Here is a 25,035-nt window from a genome sequence, read left to right on the forward strand (position 1 = left end):
ATTATAACACTTCACAAACACTTAACTCATCCTCCTATTATGACTTACACCTCCACTACAGCGATACTTATATACATTCTACTTACCTCCATAAATACACAACTCATTCTTCTATTACACATTACTTGCTTCTACTACTCTTCTCAAACACGTATCTCATCTTACTGTCACTTTTTGCTCTTCTCTTCCACTTGAGCTGTCTACCTGGCTCATTAACCCCTGCGTCAGGTGTACCCAGCAGCAGGTAACACCCTCCCCTTCTCACCTGAGGAGTGTGGGAAGGTCTCTCTCTGGGGTGGTCAAGTGTGGCTGTTATGGTAACCAGAAAGTCTTCGACGGGCAACAAAAGCAGAGACTAGCGAGTCGATGAGGGCCTTCAAGTGGTCAAGTGTGGCACGGAAAGTGACTTGTGTATATTTCTGAAAACCTTGGTAGAAAAAAAGTGTGGTGTGGTGCGTGAAGGTTGAAACTCTTCTGTGTTATATAATATTTCTCTCTTTTTTGGGGGGGACAGAAGATAGTTGTTGTTTATCATGAGACATGGAGGCTCTGTTGAACTTAAATAAGATCTCAATCAGTACAAGAAGGTATTGGTTCCCTGACCGTGTGAAATTATAAAAAAAAATCATATGAACTTTATATTTATTACTTATTGAAGTGCTGGAAGATAAACTGAAAATTATCGTGATGGTGCGTGTTGTTGGCTTCTGATAAAAAGCTTCTGTCTCTGCCTAACACGTGAGAAGGATTACAAGATACTGTTCACTAGAGCTCTACGTGGAGAGGAGGAGGACCCCGGTACAACTGAAGGAGAAGTAGTTGTAGTTCTGGCGCCGTCATAAGAGTTTCTTGGTAAGTTCAGGAACCACAGTGTAAGAGTGACAAGGACATGACTCATATCTAGTGAAGTGTCTTGTCTAGGTCTGGCGAAGAAGGGACTTGACTTTTTTTCTTTGCGCCTGGCGAAAAGAGAGACCTGGTTCTGAAGCAGTCAAAAGGACCCGGTGGGGGGCCAGGGTCGGGTGAACTCGTGAGGGTCCCCAGTACGCCTGATGACCGGACCCCAGGATGAGTCTCACCCCACTGGACGAGGACGGGTCGGAGGAGGTAAGATAGTCAGCCTTGTTCCTCTCCTCTCCCACACATCCCTCTCCACGCCTCCTCACTCCTCTCCTCTTTCCTCCCAACACTCCTTCTCTCTTAAGTATATTTGAAGAGCTGTTCACTCCGACACTCCACGATACACGATATGGTGTGTGTGTGTGTGTGTGTGTGTGTGTGTGTGTGTGTGTGTGTTAGCACTATACAGTACGTACACTGTAGCGTCAACTTCAATATATCACTCTTCACTTTTCTATTTTAACGAGTGGCTGGACAGATGGCACCTAGTTCTAATTGGCCTATCTGTATAGCCCTCGGCTCTAATTGGCTGGTGTTAAAGGTCACGAGTTCTAATTGGCTGGTGCTAATGGCTACGAGTTCTAATTGGCTGGTGCTAATGGCCACGAGTTCTAATTGGCAGGTGCTAATGGTCCCTTGCTCTAATGATTCTCACTCCAAATGGCCTTACGTCCTGATTGCCGCTTCCCTTAATGACCCCTTGCCCTTGATTACCCTCAATACTAATGGCCCCGGTGCAAATGAACCGTAATACTAAGAGATAATTAAGTTAATGACCACCATTACTGAAAGACACCAACTGACATGTTCAGGTTGTAGCCAATCAGAGTTGCAGCCAATCAGAGTTGTGTCCAATCAGAGTTGCAGCCAATCAGAGTTGTATCTAATCAGAGTTGTAGCCAATCAGAGTTGTAGCCAATCAGAGTTGTGTCCAATCAGAGTTGTATCTAATCAGAGTTGTAGCCAATCAGAGTTGTTCATTACACTATATTACATTACTGTGATGAAACCAATAGTAAAATTATATTACCTGTATTTATCAATATTGAACCTGTATATATATATATATATATATATATATATATATATATATATATATATATATATATATATATATATATATATATATATATATGATCCACAATGAAAACGTGGATAAGATAAATCTTGATAAATATATATATATATATATATATATATATATATATATATATATATATATATATATATATATATAATGGGCGGTGTGTGTAATATAACAATCCTAAATTAATGTTTAATATAAGTTAGCAATATTGAACTAGAGTGCATATATAAATTTAACCTGTTATTAACCAATGCACATTCCATACACCACATTAAAGTAGGTCCTAACCTAACCTAACCTAAACCAAACCTAACCTAAACCATCGTAAAGTATTAATTAAACCCCATTAATAAACCACAGTAATTAGTTCTTTATTCTTCCTCAGTAATTTAACTCATTGTGGTACCGTAACTTACACCCAGGTATGGTATATCCCCGGGTATAGTACACGCATTCCCGGGTGTAAAAACAATTTTCTCCACTTCGGAAATGTTTAAAGAATCGAATACCCTAAAGGTTGAAGTCTGTTGTGTAGTGGAAGAGGACTCGGCAGCCACACACACTACTGGATTCTAACGTAACTCTCCTTAATCTTACGAGGAATTGGATCATGTATTGGGTTGTATCAGCTTCATGGCGTCTATTGTAGTGGATTCTGAAGCTGTTTTATGTATTGAGATTTGATGGGTTTAGATTTTTGTGTTGGACTCCAAGTTTGATTCGTTTATGGCCACTGTGTTGGTTCGATTGTGTTGGTTTGGTTTGGTTAGATCTGATGTTAATTTGTACAGTGAAGAGAAATAAGCACCATACAGAAACATACAGCACCATAAAACACCATACAGCACCATACAGAACCATAAAACACCATACAGCACTATAAAGCACCATACAGAACCATAAAACACCATACAGCACCGTAAAGCACCATACAGCACCATACAGCACCATACAGCACCATAAACCACCATACAGCACCATAAACCACCATACAGCACCATAAAGCACCATACAGCACTATAAAGCACCATACAGCACCATAAACCACCATACAGCACCATAAACCACCATACAGCACCATAAACCACCATACAGCACCATAAAGCACCATACAGCACTATAAAGCACCATACAGCACTATAAAGCACCATACAGAACCATAAAGCACCATACAGAACCATAAAACACCATACAGAACCATAAAACACCATACAGAACCATAAAACACCATACAGAACCATAAAACACCATACAGCACCATACCATCATAACTTAGTCCATAATCAGTACAGTTCATAATATTGCCTTGTGTTTGTGTTGATATAAGCTCACTTGTGTTTATCAGTAAATAAGAATTATATCCTTGTCAGAATTTTCCGCTATTTAAGACTTAAGTAACTCACTAGCGTATTGTGGATGCCAACTTAATCTCACTTATTACGTATTTTTGTAGTTATTTATGATAATTTATTCTTTGATGTTGTATTCAAGGATTTTTTTAACATATCATTCTTATTTTTTTTTAGTATAATTCCGTTTAATTTTTTTTCAGGGTAATAAATTATGAAAACACTAATATAACACCTCTCACCTACACCCTCTACCACCACCCATACCTTCCACCACCACCCACACCCTCTACCACCACCCACACCCTCTACCACCACCCACACCCTCTACCACCACCACCCACACCCTGTACCACCACCCATATCCTCTACCACCACCCATACCCTCTACCACCACCCACACCTCCCACCATTAATTGATTCCTCTTGGTATATGGCTGCTTGAGAGGCAGTCACTGACGTCTGTGTGTAGGGATATAAATAATTCCCGTGTATATATATATGTGTTTATATAAATAATTCCCGTGTGTGTGTTTGCATCATAATAATCCCACATATTAACACGGAACTAAAAATACAAAACTTCACTTCACGGGATATAGGATTATGGCAGGAAATTATCACATGACCACAAAAAACTTAACAAGAATTTCAGATTTATCATTGTTACCAGACCAGTACATGGGTGAAAGATATTCTCACAGATGTTGACAAAATATATAGGATTAGGTCTTAATTATATCACCCCATTATATAGAAGTTAACAAAATGTGTAAAAATATCAAAAGACTAAATTCGTGTCTGAGGGATGGCGACCACAGTCCTCTTTTAAGTCTTGAGGTTGTCTTTACTAATCCTACCGGGTTTTTTTTAAAGGTCTCTGGGGACCACAGAGAGTGTATCTGATATTATTTTACTATTAACTTATATTTACTTATCCTTATTTACACCTTATGTTATTAGAAGTTATGAAGAGCTATTATACAATGTAGGAGACAGCACGTAACCTTGTCCTACTCCCTGTATAACCCTGAATTAACTAGTCATTATTTACAAACACTATAGCCTCCTCTTACCAGTAAAAAAACCTGTAGAATTCTGATATAATCCTCCATTAATGGCTTTTCTTCGCAAAGTTTATTGTGTTCTAACCAAATTATAGGAGGAAATCAACACAAAATAATTATAGCCGCCAAAATTATAGAACAATCGAATAATTTATAATCACACAACGTAACTTAGAGAGAAAATCTAAACTATCTTAGAGAGAAAATCTAAACTATCTTAGAGAATTATTTCACCGCCACACTACCACACCACCACCACAGTACCGCACCACACTACCACACCACCACCACAGTACCGCACCACACTACCACACCACCACCACTGTACGCACCATACTACCACACCACCACCACAGTACCGCACCACACTACCACACCACCACCACAGTACCGCACCACACTACCACACCACCACCACAGTGTACCGCACCACACTACCACACCACCACCACAGTACCGCACCACACTACCACACCACCACCACAGTACCGCACCACACTACCACACCACCACCACAGTACCGCACCACACTACCACACTACCACCACAAGGGTTAGACCAAGATCAAATGACCTTGGCCCAGCACAAGGCGTGGGTGGGCTATTGACCCAAGCTGGCACGAGTACACTGTCTGTACTGGCGTTACCACCAACACCTTCCACCCACGCCTCCTACCACCCTCCACCCACACCTCCCACCCACGCCTCCTACCACCCTCCACCCACCACCCTGCACCACCACCCCCATTAAGTAACCACCCCCTGTTCGTGTGTGTGTGTGACGTAAACTCAGTAATACAGTAACACATGATTGGAACTTGCTGACAAAGAGCCGCTGGCCACTCACCCTGTTGTTTAAGAAGGTCATATTTTAAAACGGTTTAGAGTAGAGTGGAGTAGAGTAGAGTAGAGTGGAGTAAAGTAGAGTGGAGTAGAGTAGAGTGAAGTAGAGTAGAGTAGAGTAGAGTAGAGTGGAGATTCACCATCAGGGTTTATATCAGCCTCATGTGATGTTCTCAATTATTAGCACAACAAAACATGACGTAATAAAGTCCCCAAAACCTTCCATTACTGACTGAGTTAATAACAGACCTTACCTAACCTTACCTTACCTTACCTTACCTTACCTTACCTTACCTTACCTTACCTTACCTTACCTTACCTTACCTTACCTAACCTTACCTTACCTTACCTTACCTTACCTTACCTTACCTTACCAAACCTAACCTAACCTAACAAACTTGAGTGAAATCTTTTGACCGAGCGCCAAGTGGTGAACTGTGTCGTATTTTTTACCTCTGATGATGGGTCATAAATTATTCTGAGAGATTTTGATTCATTCTCAGCGTCTGTCTGTCTGTCGCTGAGGATCTGTCTTCGTCTGCAGTTACAATTACGACAGTGGACAGTCTATTCTTAAACTATCAGTCATTGTTGGTCCGGCCAGGTGTCGCTGTGTGGACGCTGACAAACGCTCTGTCATTCAACTTTTTGGACGGGGTAAAATGTTCTGTGTGTACAGTGTGAGGCTGAAGAACAGAGAGAGAGGGACGGTGAGGGTAGGTAGTGTCCTGTAGTTGTTTAGGGGAATTAGATAATGTTCTTTTCCTGCAGCTTATACTCCCCTCCTTCTTCTCCTGTCCCCACCACTTTCTTAGCCACTAGAGGGGGGAAGTCTCCACTTAGTCCAATGGTCAATATGTCCTGTACTCTCTCTCTCTCTCTCTCATGTATATCCAAATCTCTGTATATATGAATTTAAAAAAGTATTTGTATATAAAAATCCTTCACGCCGTTGGTAACATTCTGTCTACAAAGTGACGGAATCGCATATTACTTCGGCTGGACTCCTGCAGGTGCCAGTTACCCTTTTTTTATACGTTTTCACAAATTTCACTTTTTTATTTACTTATTTTCACTTTAAAACATAAAAACACTACTTGTAAACTGACGCAATATTTTTTTCAATAAGTATAAGATGTAATATATTAATAATGATAATCTGAAACAAGATAAAATGATAAAAATAATTAAGTAATTGTAGCGTTCACTGGCAAGTATCAGGAACGTTCCGATACTGGGTTAATCCTAAAAGCGTAAAAGCTGACGATTTGTGTAGTGATGTGTATGTATGTGAGGCTCCTGTGTATGTGTGTATTTATGTACGTAACGGTGTTTGTATCTTTTGTATGTGTGTGTGTGTGTACAAAATATTCGCTCCAGAAAATATCTTCACGGAGGGATTCAATGACTTTTAAAATGAACACTGTAACTCCTATTGTCTCGGCAGGGTTGTCAAAATCCTTCGTCTATTGCATTACATTGTCTCACACGAAATCGTAAAGATACTTTTGGGCCGAGGTGTGTGTGTGTGTGTGTGTGTGTGTGTGTGTGTGTGTGTGTGTGTGTGTGTGTGTGTGTGTGTGTGTGGTGTGTGTGTGTGTGTCGCGATAATTCCCTCAGCCTCAAAGTCTCAAATGTTCCTACGATATATTTTCCCCTAACTACTGATGTTACAACTTAGCTACGTCGTTCACTTGTTTTATAAAGATAAATTCTCTCTAAGTTTCGTAGGTTAATAAGCTTCTTTAGCCTAAACTGTGAGAAGATATTGGATTCTCAAATATTCCTCAGTTTTCTCCTAGTAAACAATGGAAACACGTAACTAACTGTTCATTTAAGCCTTTACAAAATAATGGAGTATCAAATATTTCCACTTTAAATTTTTATTATTACTTTAGTTTCGAAATATCGTTGTAAAAATTATATAATAAGTTTAGTTAGGTTAAGGTAATTTTAGGTTAGGCTAGTTTTAAGTTAGTTTTTGGTTTGGTTAAGGTAGTTTTAGGTTAGGTTAGGTTAGGTTAAGTTAGGTTAGGTTACGTTAGGTTAAGATTACATTTCTCTCAACTAATCCGTGTTGTCTCACAGCAACGGCCAGTACGGCAGACGGTATGTGAGACTCTGCGCCACGGGGCCAACTGGAAGTGTTTCATCCTGACCTTACTGATAGTGTCGTGTCTGGCTGCCATCACCTGGTGTAGACTCACCCAGGTAACACACTCTAGTCTATCTTTCACCTGTGTTCACCTGTGTTCACCTGTGTCTACCTGTGTCTACCTGTGTTCACCTGTGTCTACCTGTGTTCACCTGTGTCTACCTGTGTCTACCTGTGTCTACCTGTGTTCACCTGTGTCTACCTGTGTCACCTGTGTCCACTCAGTGTCCACCTGTGCCCCACCTTGTGTTCACCTGTGTCTACCTCAGTTCACCTGTGCCCACCAGGCTCCACCTGTGTTCACCTGTACCCACCTGTGTTCACTCCAGGTTCACCTTGTGTTCACCTGTGCCCACTCTCAGGCTCCACCCAGGTTCACCCAGTCTACTTGTGCTCACCTGTGTTCACCTGTGTCTACCTGTGTTCACCTGTGTCTACCTGTGTTCACCTGTGTCTACCTGTGTCTACCTGTGTTCACCTGTGTCTACCTGTGTTTACCTGTGTCCAAATTAATCTATCCTAATCACCACATTCATCACAACCAATCACATCCATCCATCATAATCTAATGCAATCGTCGTTCTCAAATCACCTTCAATCTCTCTAATCACCACTAATTAATCTCTGGTCGTCCCGTACAGGTAACAAAGGTGATTGTGAACTTCGACACCTTCCCCATCACCAGAACCCGTCACCTGAGCCCTTGCGAGGACGGTTACCTGTACATACCTATAGCCTTCCTCGCTATGCTCTACCTGGTGTACCTGGTCGAATGCTTCCACTGCCCTACCAGGATACAGGTAAGTCACTCTATGGTCGAATGGGTTATGGTAGGTTGTTCAGGGGAGGTTGTCTGGTTGAATGGGTTATGGTAGGTGGTACAGGAAAGGTTCTCTGGTTGTCTGGTTGAACGGGTTATGGTAGGTTGTTCTGGGGAGGTTGTATGGTTGAATGGGTTATGGTAGGTTGTTCAGGGGAGGTTCTCTGGTTGTCTGGTTGAATGGGTTATGGTAGGTTGTTCATGGGAGGTTGTCTGGTTGAATGGGTTATGGTAGGTGGTACAGGAAAGGTTCTCTGGTTGTCTGGTCGAATGGGTTATGGTAGGCTGTTCATGGGAGGTTGTCTGGTTGAATGGGTTATGGTAGGTGGTACAGGAAAGGTTCTCTGGTTGTCTGGTCGAATTTGAGACAGTAAGCGATCCAAAGAGGCTGTTTGGTTGATCATTTAGCGGTAACTGACGGGTTTACGCTCTGTGCTGCCTACTGGTCGACAACTTCTCATAAGACACACGTAAAATATCATATGGTTGAAGTGGTTAATAAAACAGAGTCTGGTCGATGGACATTTTAAGATAACATCATCAGGTCAAAGTCAATTCAAAAGTTCACAGATTTAATTTTCCTCCTGAATGGTGACGTTAAGACCACATCCTTCTGACGTAATAACATCCAAAATGGCGTCATAATGCAACTAAGACTCAATGTTAAGTAGAACCGTTGACTTTGTACCAATATAGAGATAAAAAAAAAAAAAGTTTGAGAATATTTGTGAACCCCAAACCTGGAATTTTTACTTAAAGAAGAAATTAAACATATCAGGTTAATTTTCTTTACCTTAATTAGAGTCGAAGGAAGGTATTTGGTCACTGAATGTTACGTCAATTATAGGACAAAACGACACATCCTTCTCCCTCACACAACATCCAGCAGCCAGATCAGGAAGGATGTCTATATGAAAAAAAATGAATAAGTCATGTCATTTGGTACCCCTGACGTCATACGTAAGCTGGCGAATCAAAATTTTCATTATTTGGTTCTTTGACATTGTATTAGAGCGCTGATTGGTTCACGTCTATCCTCTTGTGTAATAAAAATCCTTCTTATTGGCCAAATTTCCATCAAGAAAATAGAAGTCTATTGGCTGCACACTGCTGCCCTTGCTGCTCTCCTTGTACGCCTGGTTTTTATTGGCCAAATTCTCGTATGACTCGATAGGTCGATGCTGATTGGCTAAATTTTATCAACAGCGCCTCTGACGTCATGTACCCGGGACAAAGGAGTTTTAATCCACCGTAAATTACGATAAGAACTTTCTGTTTAGCTTAGAAGTTTAATATGGAGCAATTTTTCCAACATTTCTGTCAAAACAAAAGACTTAAGATTAAAAATTACTTGAATGTGTCACACCTGTCTGTCCATCACTTGTCTCGTCTCATACAGGTGTGGACAGGTGTATACAGGTGTGGACAGATGTATACAGGTGTATACAGGTGTTACAGCCGCCACGCTCGGAAGACAATTAATTAATACCTAACTTCTGATGAATGGTGATTGACTAGCGGCCTTATAAGCCCCAGCCTCACTCTCACCGCCCACTCCCCCACAGTTGACCCACACAACGCCGGCCTCCCACGTATCCACCATGATAGAGTCGATGAGGAGCGCCCAGCCTGTTATCTGGTGGAAGGCCATGTGTTACCATTACGTGAGACGCTCTCGACACATCACCAGGTACCGCAACGGCGACGCTTATACCTCCACCCAGGTAGGTAACTCCTTAATGAGACACCTGCCTTACTGAGACACCTACCTTACTGAGACACCTACCTTACTGAGACACCTGCCTTACTGAGACACCTACCTTACTGAGACACCTACCTTACTGAGACACCTACCTTACTGAGACACCTACCTTACTGAGATATAATACTGTGAAACCTCATTGAGACATAATTAGGACACCTCACTGAGACACATATTACAGAGACACACCTCACTTATACTGTATAATATATGTGGTGCGTAAGCCAGTGTTAAGGTTCATATATATGCTGCTACTGTATTTAAACCGTCTTTAGTCTTCATAATAATAATAATAATAATAATTATATTAATAATAATAATAATAATAATAATAATAATAATATGAACAAACACACATACACTGTACACACGGGTATTTCACCTGGTGCTGGTAATTACAGGTGTTCTATGAGCGGGTCAACTCACACGCTGCCGGCACCTGTTTTCTCTTCTCCAACTGTGGCGTGAAGGACATCTCCAAGAAGCTGGTCAACCTCTCCAAGTACTCCTGTACCAAGATCAGGTACTGTACGCGCTCTGTCTGTCCAACAGCGATGTAGGTCTCGAGACCATTTTTTCAGGTCTCGGTCTCTCTCAGTAGTACACTCACTCAGTAACAGGTGGCGCTGGATGCTTCCCACTCAGTTACAGTGTGTGTGGCAGGGCTGGTGTGGTATAGTCACGTTACCTACCACGCCCTCTGTTGACACAAGAACCTCGATACACTCACAAAGTCTTCCTCATCTTCCGTGTTGCTGTTGGGTAATGAAAACTCTCACCCCTTCCCCACGCAGGTGCCCCCCCACGAGGATCAACAGCTCTTACAATACCTTTTTGATATGTAAATTTCAAGTGTTTGTGAGTAAAGGAAAAAAAATTGTGTTTAGTTTACTCATGTCGGGACCGTAGTGGCAGGGGGTGATGGGCTCTGGACGTCTGATGGTGTCTTGTGGTCTTTAATAAACTCTTTGATGACAACAGTTATATTGGGTTCCGGGTAATACAGGTCTATGACACTTCCTTACTGATACTGTCGTCATATGAGGATAACTGTACCTGTACTGTGTACCCACGTCTGTACCTCATTACCTGTAAACTCATACCTGTGTATTTGAGCCGAGTATCAATAAACGTTTGTCCTTACAACCCATACTACTGTCACTGTTAATAATGTGTTGATGCTGCGTCAGTGTTAATAGATGATGATGTTACAGGTTCTCCAAGGGTTTCGCCTTCGCCAACCTGGAGACTGCCAACGAGTTTGAGGAACAGAGAGCTCGCTTCTTCCAGGTGAGGTCTTAGGCTCTTACTGTATGTATTTGGAGAGAGAGAGAGAGAGAGAGATATGAATAGAAAAGCAGAAAAATCCGGTAAATAGTTGAGTAAAAAGAACACAGTTTGATGGAAGGAGAGGAGGGGAAAAACACACACACACACACACACACACACACACACACACACACACACACACACACTGGTTGGGTGGTGAATGTGCCAATGAGCTAACAAGGTGGCGTTGGGGAGGGACCTGAGCCCTCATTAGTGGATTGTTCTTCTTTGTTTACTATGCGTTTGGCAAGGGGGAGTGGGGAGTGGGGGGTGGGGTGGTGGGGAGAAATATTGTAGTAGGGAGAAGAGTAGGAAGGGGAGGGGAGTGGCAGGGAGAATAGACTGGAGTAAATGACGGGAGGGGAGAGGAAGTGAAGTTAACGGGGAGAAAAACTGGAGTGAGTGAGTGAGTGAGTTGAGTGAGTGAGTGAGTGAGTGAGTTGAGTGAGTGAGTTGAGTGAGTGCGGGAAGGAGTCGATATCCCCTTATGTCGCATCTGAATCCACAAAAGCGATCCTTAAGATCTCCACAAGAAGCCCACAAGAGGCTCCACAAGAGGCTCCACGAGAAGCTCCACAAGAGGCTCCACAAGAGGCCCACAAGAGGCCCACAAGAGGCCCACAAGAGCCCTCCGGGTGACAGACACAAGGCCTCTCCATTGGACTTCACATTGGCCGATAGAAGCTGCCGGTCGACCAGCTCTCCCCCGTCTTGTTAAAACCTCTTCGTCTTTCCTCTCATATTAATTGTTCCTGTCTTTTAAGTTGCCTGTGATTGGGTGTTGTTCTTCCACCCACAGTCCACCCACCACAGTCTCCCTCCTCTTCCCCCTCCGTCTCCTCCTCCTAACAAGCATCATTGAATTGAAACAGTTTATTTAGCCAGAAAAACACAGGTACAGAGTGGATAATAATAACAATATTAACATGGCTGAGCCAGTTGAGAACCTGAGTTCTCTTTTAGGCACCTGATATATCCTGTACATTTATCTCAAGGAAGTATTATGTAACATTTAGTATCATCTGGAATAGTACAATAGCATGGTGGTAATAAGAACATCTCATAATGTTACCACGGTTATCACTTCAATATTCATTTATTTTATTTATTTATTATTTTATTTTGTTAGTTAATTTTTTTTATTTATATTATAAGTATATACATAAATTACAGTGGAATTGAAAACCATAAGTATAATGGGGGATCAGTACAACCTGGGTAGTACAGTAATAAGGTTGAACAGCCCACAATAACAGCAATAGTCGTCAAAATAATAGGATCATTGAGAGCCATCTGTTGACATCTGTGTAGTGCTGGAATTGGATGCCCTTGTGTGACCTTTTTGAGTACATAGTTGGAGCTGTAGTTTGTTGGAGGTGTAGGACCAGATTTGTGACCAACTGTACAGGTAAACTTGATCACCATTCTTTACTCTCTCTCTCTCTCTCTCTCTCTCTCTCTCTCTCTCTCTCTCTCTCTTGTCTCAACTCACCACCTCACCAAGTTAAACGAGTTAACCACCTCATCTGTCCTCAACTGCCTTAATAAAACAGTTAATCCTCATTATGTCTCACTTTTCCTCACCACCAGGATAACTAGACCCTTTCCTCACGCTCTGCCTTACGTTCCTCACATCACTACACTAACGACCTGCCTTCTTCACGCCCTGTCTTACGTTCCTCACATCACCACACTAACGACCTGCCTTCTTCACACCCTGCCTTACGTTCCTCACATCACCACACGAACGACCTGCCTTCTTCACACCCTGCCTTACGTTCCCCCCGCAGGAGAATGAGCGGCGGGACGACTACATGGAGCTGAGGGAGGGTTTGGACCTGACGAACGTGAACTTCAAGGAGTTTGTCATCGCGCGGAGAGACACCAAACGGCCTCCTTGGTACAGTAGACACGCCGTGTTCTGGGCCGCCTCCTTGCTCCTGCTGTCGTGGCCTCTACGTCTCGTGATAGAGTACAACACTTCTTATGTCCACTACCAGGTGTGTGTGTGTGTGTGTGTGTGTGTGTGTGTGTGTGTGTGTGTGTGTGTGTGGTCAGCCACTAATCCCTCCTGTACACTTGCAGGTAACCAAGCTGTTTGGTGTGAACTACACGACGCCGGTGAGCGGTGGTCGGGCGTCACGAGGGTCAGCCACCACCGATAGTCATGACCTGGAGCTGACCATCGCCAACAACTGCACCCTCATCCCCTCCTACAGCGAGGCGCTGCTAATGGAGGCGGGAGCCACGCCTACCTCTATCCTTACGCCCTCTGTCGACGCCAACGGCAACATTCAGAACGGCGGAGGAAGTCTGCCAGCGGCGGCGTCGTCTGCTAGCGTCGGCTCAGAACTGTTGCCGGGGTCGTCGACTGGCCCGGCAGCCTCCAGAACCTCCCTACACAATGGTTATATTCTGTATCATCCATCACCCCTCATGCCCTGCTTCCCCACCGATCCTTTCCAGGGACGACGCCGCACCACACCTACAGAGAACCCCCCGACGTACGACGACGCCCTCAGAGTCTCCGCACCGCTTTTAGGAACGATGTCACCGTCGCCAATGCGGAGGTCACACACAGAGAGGGACATCCCCTCCACGCCGCGTCTGGCACTTCCCCGACATTCTTGTCACTACGATCTTGAGACACAACTATGACCGCCGCTTGTCACTGGCGCCGCCGGACCCCTGTGTTGTCCAGCGTGGTCGTGTAGGGTCAAGCCTGATGCCCATACACACCCTTACACCCATTCACACTCTCATGTACACCTACACACCAACAGTAATTATGCGAGCTCACAAGTTTAATACACTCCGAGACACACACACCACCATTACTCCACACTACAGCATACACAATACGCACACACACACACACACACACACGTACGTGAATAACGCCTAATTTAATCCACACAGAGACACTGCTGACAACACACTCACGCACAAACGTTTTTATTCAAGTTAATAAATAAGTAAATTTTTACGCAGAATATACGCTTATTAAAAGACCTCAGTCCTGATGATATACAAACTGTTGAATGTTGCACATGCCCAGTTGTACACACACACACACACACACACACACACACACACACACACACACACACACACACACACACACACACACACGGTAGAGACTGTTACTATAGTTGTCAATGTACCACACGTACACAGTTTTCGCTTCCCATAATTTAAGAATCACCGTAGCGATAGAAATTCAATTTCAAGGAAATGACTTTCTAGAATTTCAAAGGCGACACACAAAAGACCTGTGATGACGTTACATTGGAAAGAACACTGTCTCCCTTGAGTTACGACAACCATTTTATAAACTGTACGGAGCTGAACACACACACACACACACACACACACACACACACACACACACACACACACACACACACACACACACACACACACACACACACACACACACACACACACGAGGCTACCATTATCCATGAACAACTACGTTGCACTGGCCATGATACCCTCATGGACGACAGTAGACTGCCAAAGCAGCCACTTTACAGTCACCTAACGAATAGTAAACGTAACGCCGGCAGGCAACTGAAAAGGTATAAGGACAGTCTTAAGACAAACAGTACCTGAAAAAGTGCCAAATCGACCCCCTCACCTGGGAGACGATCACTCCACACCATAACGCTTGGCGAAGCACCACACAAGAAGGTGTCAATACTTTCGAGTTAGCCCAACTACATAACGAGGCAGACAAGCGCCAACCCCAGAAAGACGCTGCAGCCGCCCCTCCCTCACTAGATGTAGCCCCCCACATGTGCAACATCTGTGGACGACCTTGCCGGTCCCGTATCGGCCTCTCTAGGCACCTCAGAGCTCACCAACGAAGGTGACATCCCTAATAACTCATATCATTGTATCATAGCTGGATGATCGTCATACTCGATTACGAGTGACAGTAAAGTAGTATTAGTAATATGTGTGTGTGTGTGTGTGTGTGTGTGTGTTTAGATCTCCCAGGAGTGGCGTCGTCTCCCCTCCTGCCCTTGGGTGTGTAAATATTCAAATGGTATACATAAAAGGGCTGGTGCAGGAAGGACGAGGCGGAGGAGGAGAGGATACGAGGTGGGAATGAAAGAGGAGCTGGGGAGAAGGAGAGAAGGAGGAGGAACAACGGAAGGAAGAAGGAGAAAGAATATGTAGAGGAGAAACAGAAAAAGGGAAAGACGAAGAGAGGCTAAATGAAAGAGAAGGTATAGGATGAATGGAGTAGTCAGGAAGGCAGATATATAATGAGTAACGAAGAGTTCAGATCCTAGGAGACACCACAACCTCCACCCACACCCCATACCACCCCACCCCACCCCACCCTTCTTCCCCCAACCCCACTGCCCACCTCTCCACCCCACCCCACCCACCCCACCCCCCCACCCCCACCCCCTTCCCCCACCCCCACACTACCTCCACCCCCACCCGTCACACAACCTTTGATGAATGTTCAACAAGTGTGTACAAGAAAACATGGAATAAATCACGTTAGTCATCACCGAGAGAGAGATGCCAAATAAAACCGTCGTCATTACAAGATTTTCAAACGTTCGCGGCGAAATATATTCTTTAATATAATTCGCCTAATACGGTTGGTTGCCTTGGGCTGTAATACCGAAGAGGTGTCCATAATTAGTATCAAAATAACACTGAAATTCGACCTTAATTACTGTACATATGTTCCTTTAGCATCAATTGAAATTTAAAGTACAGATTTTCTACCAAGATTCTGTATTATAGTTTCCTCGGTCTCTAGCATGTACAAGAGGCTGCAACAAGAGAAGGCAGCGCCAGACTGTAGAGTGCTCAGGTTTATTCCCCCATGTGACGAGATGCTTTTACACTGTCAGTTAGTCTATAATTGGATTAAAAGATCAATTAACACCCATACAGAGCTATAATGACTCCCATTTTATACTGCCCTAATTATGGATAGGAAAGGATATTGTTGGATTAATCTTTTCTTTTTATGGTTGTGATAATCATGGTTTGTAAATGTTTCTAATAGCGTAAATTTTGGGTGCCGTGACGTCTACCCTTACTGAAAAACATAGTCGGAAGAGGTTTTTATAGAGAGGAATCCAGTATATATTAGTCGGTGAGCTGCATACACAAACACACACGCCTGTTTACTCTTGGTATAGATGCTAAATAAACACTATATCAGATTATCAGTATGTGCGGCATGAGGCCATAGAACAGTGACTTGTGTACAGATAAACCAAAACACAAGAGCTCAGTATGACTTTTACACCCCCCCCCCCCATCTGCACACGATAACAACAACAACTGGGCATTTATGACTTATAATACCACATTATTAACTTTGTACAGTGTAAACTATCAAACGAGGAATAAGAACTCTCGCAGCAAGAACATTAACTCATTCTCCCACCAAACAGTCCTGAGAACGTAAGGAAACACACACTAGGCTTACGCTACACCACACCTGAACACTAACTCTAGCGTCTGCCTCCCTTACTGCCAAGTGGTGCAGTATTTCTCTGTTATTGACAGTCTAGTTCTTTATTTGCTTGTCAGCGCATAATTTCCCCGTTACGAGTCTTATAGAGCGCTTCCTCAGTGATATGCCTTTATGGTGTGAAATTTAGTTTGATATAGAGCGCCTTTGCTGCCGCCGCCGCTGCCGCTGATCTGCATAATGGCGCGAGACGGTGTTTAATAGAAGCACCATCATTCTTCACTGTTTATGGTGCTGTGTGTGGAGCTTCATGTATGGTGCTGTTGTACACACGTGACGCTTCTCGCCTCTATAGTGTTGCCCGGGGTGACCAGGCTACCTTCCAACGGTTCATTGGTACCAAGGTTAATTGCTTATCTAACCTGAACTAACTTAAACTAACCTAACTCATTCCAACCTAACCCAATCCATCCAAACTAATCTGATCAAACCCGAACTAACCTAATCCAAGCTAACTTAACTCAACCAAACCAAACCCAATCCAATCCATCCTAACCAAATTTAACCTACTTTAACCTTAAATAACCTAACCTAACCCACGTTAACCCAGACTAACCTACCCTAACCCACGTTAACCCAGACTAACCTACCCTAACCCACGCTAACCCCTAACCCACGCTAACCCAGACTAACCTACCCTAACCCACGTTAACCCAGCTAACCCAGACTAACCTACCCTAACCCCCACGTTAACCCAGACTAACCTACCCTAACCCACGCTAACCCAGACTAACCTACCCTAACCCACCTAACCCAGACTAACCTACCCTAACCCACGCTAACCCAGACTAACCTACCCTAACCCACGTTAACCCAGACTAACCTACCCTAACCCACGTTAACCCAGACTAACCTACCCTAACCCACGCTAACCCAGACTAACCTACCCTAACCCACGCTAACCCAGATTAACCTACCCTAACCCACGTTAACCCAGATTAACCTACCCTAACCCACGTTAACCCAGACTAACCTACCCTAACCCACGTTAACCCAGACTAACCTACCCTAACCCACGCTAACCCAGACTAACCTACCCTAACCCACGCTAACCCAGACTAACCTACCCTAACCCACGCTAACCTATGGACCAATGCATCAGAGGAACACAGATCAGCTTCAGATTCAACATCCCAGGTGATGCATCGTACAGTGTTCCGTGTTGTTGACTTGTGGTGGTGTCTGTTGTTACCGAGTGAGCAGTGAGCGACACAGAGACGAATATCTGACAGATTTATGTAGACGGTGAATATTTATCGTCCTAACCTAACCTAACCAAATTTAAGAAACTAAACTTATTCTAAACAATTAATACAACCTAACCTAATTTGATTCAACTTAAGCTAATCTAGAAACTGGATATCCTAAACTAAATTAACCCAACTAAGCCTAACCTAACCTGATCTACCTCAAGCTAAGCTAAGCTAAACTAACCAAACCAAACAAAATCTAAACTAACTAATGCCTAATCTAACCTAAATAAACCAAATCAAAATTTAACTTAAACCTTAACCTAACATAAAACATTGACCAGCAAATGAAACCAAACTTAACCTAAACATTCCTAAGCTTATGTTATTAAACTAAGCCTAAACTAGCATGTATAACAGCCCATTCTAAATTGCTACACTAACCTAACTTAATCTTCAAGCTGACCTAACCTAACGCTACGTAATTTAGGTGAAGTTACGTTAGATTAGGGTAAAATGGTAAATATTTATTGTAAACCTAAGTATGGTATTTATAATCCTCACCGAGTCGCCGATTATGTAACCATTAACTTTCTTTTGATAAGGGGAAGTTAAAGGGGAATAGTTTATTGAGATAATACTTCGCAATAAGGCAAATTTATGTTGGTGTGCGAAGTCAGCAAACAGTTTCAGACAGGTATAAAAAGTGTTCCCTATTGGCGAGACACTGAGTCGGTCAGGACGGCAATGAGGGAAAACGTGTCGTACATCTCAGAGGACACGAAAGGTGTTTCCTAGAGGTGTATTAGTGACTTGTGAACTAGACGGAAATTAGATTTATTCATTAAGGATAATTTACGTTACCTCTGGTCAAATATGGACTTTGGAGCATTTTTGCAGATATAATGAAGTGATCCCTGATATAAAAAGCAACTATAGTGTTGTTTAAGAGGTATGAACGTGACCTCTAGCCGAAGAAGGACTTTAGAACATTATTAAAGAAACAGTTAAGTGATTTCTGGTCTAAAACGGAACTTAAAACATTGTTTGTAAAACCTAAAAGCCTTAGAGCTGAGAGTTCCATTGCCTGGGTCTCTATTAGCAAAGAGAAAGAGTACACCGATCTGGATAAAGTACTGTAACAATTTTTGAACCTCGAGGTGATGGTGATTATGTGACAGTAATCCGGAAAGTGTTTTATCCTGATAGAGCAAGAAACGTCTCCTATGATATAGTCCGTATAACTTTATAATGTTTTTAGGATTACTCTTGTGAATAGTGAATCCGAGGAAGTGTGGTGATGATAATTGTCCCAAGAGAGAGGGTGACTGGTGAACACTTTAAATCATAATGAACGACGAAGAACGGTGTTTTGTTGTTGTTATGATTTGTGAGTAAAGCTCAGGAAAGATATACAATACTCGTGTATAAAGTAGTTCAAAATATATTTGTTGGTTTGACAGCAAAAACAAATGACTCGGAATGTTGGTGAGTGACAGAATGTTGGTGAGTGACGGTAGCTGAACTTTGTATTTTTTACCAACGTACTGTACATCAGAACGAGTGATGTGTGAGTAATTGAACTTGTGAACTTCCTGTGCATTTGTGATTAAAGGACTTCATTCCTGAAATATTATAATTTATGGATCGACTTGTGGAGAGATTTTTGTGAGTCAAGAGGACCATATTATGAGTTACTTACTTGTAGGTCAATAGGATCTCATACTAAGACCATTATGAGTAAAGAAACTTTTGAGTATGTAATTCTAGTCTAAAGAATACTATATCAAGAATAGTATGAGTAATGACGTTTTAAGTATTTTATGAGTAGAGAAAACCCATGTGTTATGAGGTTACTATTTTTGAGTAGGAAGGACTTCGTGCCAAGAGTAATGTTATGAAAACAGACATTGTGAGTTGGAAGAACCTCGTCTAGAGTAACAGGGCTTGTGAATCGAGTACCCATGAGTGGTGGAGCTTGTGGAGGATTATTTTACGAGGGAAGGGAGGGAGGACAGATCACACGGGTACCCCAGTAGCAGAGAACATTTTCCAGGCACATTGCTCACTGCGTCTACCTCAGGAGATGGCCAAAACACCGTCACTTCTCCACCAACACACTTACTGTATAATGGTGGCTAGTCTAATGGGCCCCAATCCTAACAGGTCCTGACGCTAATGGGCCCCAATCCTAACAGGTCTTGGTACTAATGGGTCCTGCTACTAATGGGTCCCAATCCTAACAAGTCCTGGTAATAGTGAGAATCCCAATCCTAACAGTTAGTGCTGGGAGAGCCCATTGTACCTTCAACCTTTACATAAAACCATCAGGAGAGAATCTGTCGCTGAATTACTGTCTTGTTTTACCTGTAATAAGACAGAAAAGTGAATTAGGGTAAACACTTACTGGGATGTTCTAGTCCCAGGTGTGATCTGGTGGTTTTTGTTATGGTCCAAACCTCCCAAGCGCCCGATGTTTTCTCCAGATCATTTGCCATTGTTTATTTTGAAAGTCAGCTGGACCTAAAGCCGAGCGCAGCCGAGAATACTCACAGGTATATAACACAAGAGTAACATGTCTTGTATTTTTGTAATTGTTGATGGAACTAGTGTAATTATTAAACTATTTATGTGCTTAAACATTATAACATCAATGGTACTTTAGGATACCAAAGTGTAAATAAAGGCGCCTGAAGGTACCTGGGACACCTGGGACACCTGAAGGTACCTAAGGACGTCCAAAGATACCTTGAGGAGAGACAGGGAAGTTAATTAATGGTCCACCCGGCTGCTGCAGATGTTTGTACATATCGCTGCGCCTCACAGCCTATACGGTGCCCAGCCACTCCAGACCACCTTCACCTACCTGAGACTGTCACCTTAGTTTACCAGAGAACTGTCACCTTAGTTTATATTTTACAGCCTCTAGAGTGATATACACTGTGCTAGATAATGTTGACAGTAATGAGAATGATTAACTTACTGAGGCCTGACGGGAAAGAGTAATCAATACGTTGCCGTAAGCTCATAGTGAAGGAGGAATCTGTCGTGTCTTAACCTCACAATGCTTGATAATAATTTGTTATAAAGTTTGCAAACATGTGTGATGCTACAGGTTAGGGTATAGGAGAGAGGTGTTATGGAACCTAGTTGTGGAGGGTATCACCCACAGTCTTCTACAGCAGTTACGAGTCAATGACCATCTTATATAACAAAGGAGACAAAAAGTGTTAAAAAAGACAAAAAAGATTCACAGTAAACCAACACCAAAAGATTAAACTTTTTACCATAACAGTACAATGTCGATAACCAGTGACATCCTCTTCAGATGACAACGCACAACGATGTCACTCACTGCTCATTAAAACTATTGTTTCCGTCTTGTGATATGGATTTCATTTCTAATGGTTGACGTTTACTGCATGTAGATCTCTCCAATGCAACGAGTTCATAAACGGTCTATAACACAGCGAGATGTAGATGGCTATACCAGTTCTTTCAGGAGAGCTTATCACACGCCCTCCAATGTCTTATGTGCTCAGGGGAATGGTGGTCGCACTCCACTGTACACAACTCTGATTTATATAATTTTAATGGTTACATAATCCTCTATCCTAAACAATCATATTTTTGCGCATTCTCTATTTTGTTTCATTTATCTTTGTATGTTAGTTTATATATTTCTAACGTTATCTCTGAGGTGCTTCCGTAGTGTATGGTGATGGTGGTCGTGGTGGCCCGCCAGGCTTGATGGCAGAGACAAAGTTGAACTGTGATTAGTAAGAGATTTATTGCACTCATGTCTAGTTTTATTATCCCTCCTGTGTTGTGTTAAAGGTTAAAATAGCTTAGAAAATAGGATGATGAATTCATGGTAAAAGACATGACAACGAAATGAAATAATTGGAGAAAAGTAAACACGATGGAAAGTTACCGAAAACGAAAATAATGACTTTTTTTTTACACAATTCACTTATTATCATCTATCCTCTTAGTTCCTGCTTTTTACAGATCATTCGAATAACCTTTCTCCCATTTATGGTGATCTTAATAACTGCCAACACTCGCAATAATTATACTTCGTCGCTGAGTGGTAGCAACAGTCACACGCCATACACCGAGACCCAACAAGTAAGACGAATGATTATGTGTTGCAGCCCATCATGTCTTTGAATGATGTTAGCTGACAGTTTTACTTTGTATATGTGAGTGTTGTATGTGGTGAAAAGGTCTGTGTTTATTTTGTAATTGTTATTTATTTTGGGCGTTTTGTCACCCATACATTCTGCTTTGCTCAAATTTCGTAGATTTGTTTCTTTTGCAGAGATGGAAGTGTAGGAAAAAATCAAACACAATATTTTCTATTATACTTAGCTTACACTGACAATGTATTCATTTAAATACTGAATATGCATATGCACATGAATAAAATAGAATGAAAAATATAGTATAGTACTCGACAAAGAAGTAGGCAGGAGGGGGACGAGCGACTACTGCTCTGGCAGAAACTTCTCGTCGCCCCTACCACCTGTAGTTATAGCAATTGTCGTACGTCTGGCAGTGATGCAAAGGTGTTGGTGCGGCAGGTGCGCTACCCAGTCTAGTGACAGTCTCCCAACCTGGCTTAGGCTAGTGTTTCGCTGTCTCGTGGAGTGCAGTGTATTTTTTTATAAGCAGTTCAACTCTCCCGCCCCCCTGATGTGCACCCCTTTGGCATTTATACGATTATGCTGGGGAAATAGTCACTTATCCAAGGAATAGATTGTGTGTATGATCGGTCTGTACAAGGCAGAAATAAGTCAGTGAAAAGATATTGCGAAAATTGGGCAAATTTGCAGTTTCGGCCCCAACTATTGTTCAACCATTAATTTTTGTTTTCATGATATTTGGCCAATTCATACGAATTTGACCTTTATTTCCTTCGCAATTGAGTGGTTATTGAATTATCACCCCCTTGCAGAATTGCCCTAACCAAGTTTGGGCTGAAACTGCAATAATACCGAAAATTGTTCGTGTGAGTGAGAGATCTGTACAAAGATGGATCAGTAAATTCAAGGATGACACTGGTCCATGCTATAGGTCCTGGGAGGAGCAGGGAAACTTCACGTCCTCTAACAGTAATCAAAAAGCAAGTTGAGTCAAATCCAAGATAAACCGCAAGGGACTTAAGGGAACAGAACCCCAGGATCTTCAGTGAAGTCTCAGGACCGTTCACCGGGGCCTTCTCGATGACCTTAAGTATCTCAGCCACCGCCCACGGAAGAAGCCACTCGCCACCCATAAGCAGCGAGAGTGTAGGGTCGCCTTTAGCAAGATATATCAAGTGTGGTCTAGGTCTAAGTGGAAACACATACTATGGAGTGATGAAGCGACCTTCCTTGTCTGTAACTAGCATTACAGGGCTGGCAAGGTTTACCCCCGGAAAGGTAGTGATGAACTGAGCCCTAAATATACGCGCCACACTGTTAAACATTTTGTCTCTTTGATGGTGTGGGGTTGTTTTGGTAACTGTGGTGGAGGTGACTTGGTTGTGTTGCCCAAACCGAACAGTTAATCAATTCTACTACTTGGAGCTTTCGTGTGATTATTGCCCCGGATCATTTGAAAAGTGCAATGCCAATACATTTATGCTGGATGGTGCACATTGGCGTACAGCCAAGTCAGTAGTTGGGTGGCATCGTGATTGTCATGTGAACTTTATTGCGGATTGGCTAGTCAATTCACTTGAGAACCTCTGGGCAGTCATCAAGCGACAACTGCATGGGAGGGATGTGTCAATTCCAAAGTTGGAGGCCGCCATCCGTGAAGAGTGGACTAATTTGGACCCCGAGCTCTACAAGAATCTATCTGCGTCTGTTCCTCTACAACTGAGGGAGTGTATAAGGAATGGGAAGCCTTTTGACTACTAACTGGTTGGTGAGTACAGTACACATTTTTATTTATTTTTATATTTTTTTTCGTCACGAGTGGGATGGGAGGCGCTGCTTACTTCTTTGTCGAGTACTTTAATGTGTAAGATAGCTTAGACAAACAACCTGATAACATTATACAATCAGAGTAAAACGTTTTGGGTTTTCTAACATGTAAACAGTCGTGTCATGCAAACAGGAACATACACGCCACGTGCCGCCAGCCTCTCTCCTCTCCGTTTTGTTTATTTTCTCTCAATGGCCCTCACTCCCGCCTTTCTACCAGTTGAAAAAAAAGGTTCAAGTGTTATTACATAGCATTCCTATGACATCTTTGTAGACACATGGACTCCCATTCAAGGGCGGATCCAGGTGGGTCCTGGTGGTGCGGACCCCTTCCCTTTTCACCAGAAAACTCCAGTATTTTTTCTTTAATACAACATTGTACTCAGGCATTTTTGTATTGTAAAAAGTATTTACTATTGACTTCAGAATATCTTCTAATATTTAGTGCGCTTGGCTTCAAAATGGCCCTAAAATGCCTGTGATATTGGTCAGATTTCAAAACAATTTCGGAGGGGCTACAGACACCCCCTGACCTAGGTGGGCTTGCTGCGCTCGCCATTTTCCCCCCACTCACAACTTCTTGGACCCCCCCCCCTTTTGTTATTCCTGGATTCGCCCCTGCCATTAGCTAAGGAACCGGAAACTTGAGTCTGTTACTTCGAACCTTTAGATTCATTCGTATCAGTTTCATGTTCTGGTTGGTACTGAGACAGTTTCAAACATCTGAAGCAGACAGAGTTGACTAACTTTTGTGTGAGACCGTACATAACAATCAAGCCGGAAATAGATCTTGGTAACGACTCTGGTCTTGGTAGTGACTCTGGCCTCCCACTATTCTCAGCAGCTGCCTCGTTTACTAAACTCACCATATTTTGTAGGGTGACCAGAGATGACACCATTTACATGGTGTGTGCCTCCTCCTGGGTGGGAGGTCTAGGGGGGCAGGGGTGCCTCACTGTCTCTTGGTTCTGTACCGACACACTTGTCTCAAGTACAGTATATATGGTAACGCATCAAATCCTCCCTTTTCAGCCTCAAACACATCAG

At 42.8% G+C, this 25,035-nt stretch overlaps 1 protein-coding gene across 1 annotated transcript; it reads left to right on the plus strand.

The window, feature by feature from the left end:
• Window positions 1-203: 203 nt before the first annotated feature.
• On the plus strand, window positions 204-14,704 carry LOC121857647 (transmembrane protein 151B-like). The gene is made up of 8 exons (XM_042353709.1): window positions 204-1,107; window positions 7,334-7,456; window positions 8,042-8,200; window positions 9,786-9,944; window positions 10,384-10,505; window positions 11,197-11,272; window positions 13,102-13,311; window positions 13,397-14,704. Exons 1-8 carry the CDS (start codon window positions 1,069-1,071, stop codon window positions 13,967-13,969), a joined length of 1,461 nt encoding a protein of 486 aa, XP_042209643.1. The 5' UTR covers window positions 204-1,068; the 3' UTR covers window positions 13,970-14,704.
• Window positions 14,705-25,035: the final 10,331 nt, after the last annotated feature.

The sequence above is a fragment of the Homarus americanus genome, unplaced genomic scaffold (genome assembly GCF_018991925.1).
Source record: "Homarus americanus isolate GMGI-L3 unplaced genomic scaffold, GMGI_Hamer_2.0 scaffold16712, whole genome shotgun sequence".
NCBI classification, from domain to species: domain Eukaryota; kingdom Metazoa; phylum Arthropoda; class Malacostraca; order Decapoda; family Nephropidae; genus Homarus; species Homarus americanus.